General features: G+C 42.9%; 1 protein-coding gene across 1 annotated transcript in view; it reads left to right on the top strand.

Moving 5' to 3' along the window:
* LOC147016975 (fructose-1,6-bisphosphatase 1-like) overlaps positions 1 to 5,000 on the top strand; it is a 10,915-nt gene that overhangs the window by 4,887 nt on the left and 1,028 nt on the right. The window contains exons 3-6 of the mRNA XM_085846280.1: positions 835 to 927; positions 3,675 to 3,815; positions 3,961 to 4,098; positions 4,340 to 4,459. Coding sequence (XP_085702406.1) covers positions 835 to 927; positions 3,675 to 3,815; positions 3,961 to 4,098; positions 4,340 to 4,459 — 492 coding nt within the window. The remainder of the gene's footprint in view (positions 1 to 834; positions 928 to 3,674; positions 3,816 to 3,960; positions 4,099 to 4,339; positions 4,460 to 5,000) is intronic.

Below are 5,000 nucleotides of genomic sequence, written 5' to 3'. Positions count from 1 at the left end.
TGATTTTTAAAGTCATGACCCAATTCGACATTTTAACATTTTTCACCAAAACTCGACCAAAGCTTGTCCGATCAGAACGAAATTTGTCTCTCTAGATAGCTTAGAGTAAGACACATTTACGCTTCATTTACATCATACCATTCCGAGTTAAAGGTCAAGGTCAAATGACGAGCCCCAAAAAAAACTTTTTTGTCATCGCTCAATTTTAGTCATTGTGGAATCTCAAAGACCGCTTGGCCTTCCAAAATGTCATTGCATCATAACTGTGGACCTGCACTGAAGTTGTGCACCCGATATTTGATTAGTGTCCTTGACCTGCTTTTTTCGGATTGTGACCTCATTCACAAAAAACACTTTTTTATCATAACTTGAATAATTTTCTTCCAATTTTCATGATGTTGAGTTTTATGGATAGATTGTAGATGGGGACACATTTTCTTAATTTATATACCATCACTAAATGCTGAACGTCAACATCATTAGATTGCGGCGCCGGGGGAGGCTTACCCTTGGCGATCACTTTGTGACAGCAGCTATCTAGTTGCTATTTATCATTGTTATTCTTGTATTTTGGAGAAATGCAAAGTTTTGGGTATGACCTTTCAACCAGAGATTGACCTTCATCTGGAATAAACAGTCCTGGTCAATCCCTGACGACATATTTGTAATTGCATGGCTCAAATGAAGCATCGTGTATTTTTGAATTCAGTGTTTTCCATCATCACAAATTGTGATTTTAACCGTTTTGGTGATTTTAGGTGAAACTATTCTTCACCTTGTTGGGATTTTTTGTTTTTTTAATTCATAAACAGGATACCTCATCCTCCCCCTCAGGGAAAGTACGTTGTCTGCTTTGATCCGCTTGATGGTTCCTCAAACATCGACTGCTTGGAGTCCATCGGCACCATTTTTGCCATCTACCGAAAGGTTAGAGCTTTTAAAAAAAATTTTAAACGAACTTTTGAATCACTATACAAGTATTATCAAAGATGGTATCATGGCCTACAAGTGGGTTTCAGGTCAGCAAATGAGTTGTATGATTTACCAACTGAATCTGTCTTAATGTGTGTGCCATCCCTCAGATGGACGTTAAACTTGGTGTCCCTTCTGCCAGCATTAGTTGGTGGACGTTAAAGATCCCATGGTGTCCTTCTTGAAGAGTTGGCCTGCTATCGCTTGCACCTTGACAAACCTCACAATTCCTTGCCTGTCGTATTGGGAGATAGTTAAGATGGTTGGCGCTGTTCAATTAAACGAATACTAATGAATGCATGATGAACCGGAAGTGATGTTAAAGATGTAATGGAGAAGATTCGCCACTAAAGTCTTGAGCAGAAGGGCCTGCAGTTACTAGTTACTCTGCAACATCATTGGCAACGAGGACGGGATACCTTGCTCTTACATCACTTGCCATACTGCATAAGACTGCTGACTTTTCCTGGACTGATGCTGCACATACTAATTTTGAAAGAGTGAAAAACTTAATTGCCAATACTCATGCACTTGCTTTGTTTGACCCTACTCTGTCCACCATTGTGACCACGGATGCATGGTGTTATGGAATGGAGCAGTGCTCACTCAAATTCATGAGGGCTCCACAGAAGAAACTGGAGCATCCGCATCACACACACTCACAGAATGCGAACGCAAGTACTCCACAGTAGAAAAGGAAACACCTGCCTGTGTCTGGGCAACTGAGAAATGGCGTACTTACCTGCGGTCAGACCGTAGTCCACTGATCACGCTACCATCTTTGAAAGGTCTTGGTCGAGCAGGAATAAGCACATTGATCTGCATGCTTACTCTCATTCAATTATGAAATTGTATACAAACAAATTGTATACAAACCTGCTTTCTACTTCCCGTGACAGAGCCTTACCATGAAGCAGATGTGAATATGGTGGCTCCCGTGTCCGGTGACTTCTCTGCTGTGCTTGCGAAAACAATTCAATGATTTTTCATGTATGCCTTGTTCTGCAGAAGGTGCTGGAATACGTCTCAAGAGGATAGCCTCACAATGCAAAGCGCATTGACCAAAATGTACTTCCTCACTTTCACCTTCAGAATGAACTAGTTCTACGTGATGGGTACTCAAGTCATGGCACTCACCGTGTGATGGTCCATGCAGAACTTCAACTCAAGTTCATCTGGCAAGCTCATGATATGCACCAAGGAATTGTGAGAATTAAACGAAGGTCCAGAGACTTGTACTGGTGGCCAGGGATAGACTCTCAAGTAGAACTTGACATTAAGTAATGCATTACCTGCCAAATGCATGATAAAACACCTGCCGGCTGCCACTCGGGTTCCACCGTTCCGAACCAATTAGTTTCCCCAATGCTCCATGGGAAAAACTTGGCGTTGATGTCGTGGGACTGCTTGATAAAGCCCTAATGGACTTTTACTACGCCATATCCTTAATTGACTACTTCATCAACAGATGGCCAGAAATAGCCTTTACTTCCCAAGTGACTTCTGATACAGTCATCAAGTTCCTGACTACAGTATTCCGCTGCGAAGGAAACCCGCAGGAATTCATCTCTGACAATGGCCCTGTTTGTTTCAACTGAGTTTGAAACATTCCTACAGGAAAGAAACATCAAACACTGCCGTAGTTCTATTTATTACGCACAAACAAACAGGGAGATAGAATACTTCAACAAAGTGCTTAAGGACTGTTAACACACTGCAAACATCGAAGCGAAGCCCTGGAAATCGTTTGTACCCAAATTCTTGCAAACGTATCGAGTTTCAAGACATTCATCAACTCAAAATTCCTGCTGAACTTCTACACGGACGTGCACTGCACACCAAGTTTCACATTGGTGGCCTACGGATCAGGGCACCTGCCGCGAGACACTGTGTTCAAGAGAGTCAAGATAAGTCTAAACGATACACAGTCAAGCACCGTGGAGCAAAATCTTTCACCTTTCAGTGTGGTTCTTTCATTTGAGTTCAGAAACCTGGACTTCACAAGAAAGGACAAACCAAGCTTAGCCAACCCCACGAGTTCATCGAACAGAGAGGTCCTGATACCTACCAACTCTGATGGAAAAGTGTGGAATGCAGTTCACCTAGCACATGCAATTCAGACCGCAAATTGACTTGCTGCTGAAAGTTTGACAGGTCTTGATGATTGTTGCATGCAACCCCACACAACAAATGCCCCCCACAAGCTTTTGCCCCCAGTTGTTTGTTATGGGACCAGACATCAGATTCCTGTGTGGGCCAAGGACCTCGTGATGTAAAAAAAAAAAAAATTTTAAAACAAGGGAAATGTGATTATTCATTTTTCGTCGTTTGTTGTCAATGACATATTTACAATGTTGTTTGCTTTTCCATTACCAGTTGCCATGATGCTCTTAAACAGTCATTAATCTTCACGAAAAAGAGGGTTTTGTGGTATTGGGAAATAGTTAAGATGGACGCCGCTGTTCAGTTACCTGAATACTAACGAATGCATGATGAACAGGACAGTGACTTGTGTGGTGGAGAATATTCGCCATTGATGTCTTGAGCAGAAGGGCCCGCAGTTGCTTGTTTACTATAAACACCGCGTTAACCTGTAGGGGGCACCATCATCAGCACAGTAGGACAAAAGAAGAAGAACAGTTTAATGCAAGCCATCATTTTGTTGCCTTTAAACCCGTGTGCTGCCTTTTTTTTTTCTTTAGAGTTCAAGCGATAGTGCCTCGGAAAAAGATGCCCTCCAGCCCGGAATAAACATGGCGGCTGCTGGATATGCTTTGTATGGCAGTGCGACCTTGGTCGCGCTCACGACAGGCCAGGGCGTAAACTTCTTCATGCTGGACCCCGTACGTACCAAGCGCTTCGTGGCCACGTGGCACCGAAAATGGATTAAAAATAAGAAAAATGAGTTTGTGATGCTCTAAAACGAAGATGCATGATAAAGTGATTGCACATGCCCCACTGCTCTCTCCACCCGTCACCATCCACAAGGGCATTGGTGAGTTCATTCTGGTGGATAGAAATGTAAAGATCAAGAAAAAAGGAAAGATTTTCAGCCTCAACGAAGGCTATGCCAAATTCTTCGACCCTGCTGTGACTGAATACGTGCAACGGAAAAAGTTTCCTGAGGTTAGTATCGCCGAGACTTTTGTTCTGTTGCATTTCTTTGTTTTCTCTCCTTGTTTGAGTGCGAAAGTTTATTCGCACTAAATAAGGGAGGGTGTGACCAAATCCTTTTGATAATGAAGATTACCATTGGCAGCAAACTTGTCTGCTTTTTACCCACATTACCTACATCATTATGCATCATATTGTCACCCATTGGCTCATGTTTTGTGGCAATGAGTACTGCATTCCCTTTTCTACGCAGGACGGCAGTGCTCCATATGGTGCCCGCTACGTGGGCTCCATGGTGGCTGACGTGCATCGTACCATTAAATATGGTGGAATCTTCATGTACCCAGCAAATTCGAAGAGCCCCAAAGGAAAGGTGAGATTACACAGATGGGTTATGTCACAGGTTGGAAAAGTGTTCCTTAGTTATTTTTGTTTGTTTTATATTAAAAAAAAAATTCAAGGATCTAAGTTTTGTGGTGGAGCTGCCACACATCTCACACACATGGACATGCAGACAAATGCATGACGCACAACACAGAACTGTTAGATGAGACAAGCACAGCCAATGAGCTTGGGGGAATTGACATCACTTCCTAGGGCATTCTGGGTACCAGCAACATCACAACAATGACACCACCTTTCTCACCACACTCAGCGGGGACATTTCCAAAGGAGGAATTTCCTGCTCCTCATGGATGCCAACCTATGGGGATTGTCTGTGCTCTTAACCTTTTAAATGCTGAATGTCAGGCAAAGAAGCAGCACATATTGGTTCACGAGTCAGTAAGTGACCACTATATTCGTTATGGGTGTGTGTCTGTCTGTCTGTCCCGAGCATAGCTCCGTGGGTTTTGATCCGATCCTGATAAAATTTTGGTGGGAGGTTTATATCATGATCGAGTTGTGTTTTCCGG

Source organism: Eptatretus burgeri, chromosome 11 (genome assembly GCF_056783735.1).
Source record: "Eptatretus burgeri isolate ZD-2024b chromosome 11, Ebu_testis_v1, whole genome shotgun sequence".
NCBI classification, from domain to species: domain Eukaryota; kingdom Metazoa; phylum Chordata; class Myxini; order Myxiniformes; family Myxinidae; genus Eptatretus; species Eptatretus burgeri.
Note: the sequence above shows the minus strand (reverse complement) of the source record. Positions and strands in the feature narration are given on the sequence as shown.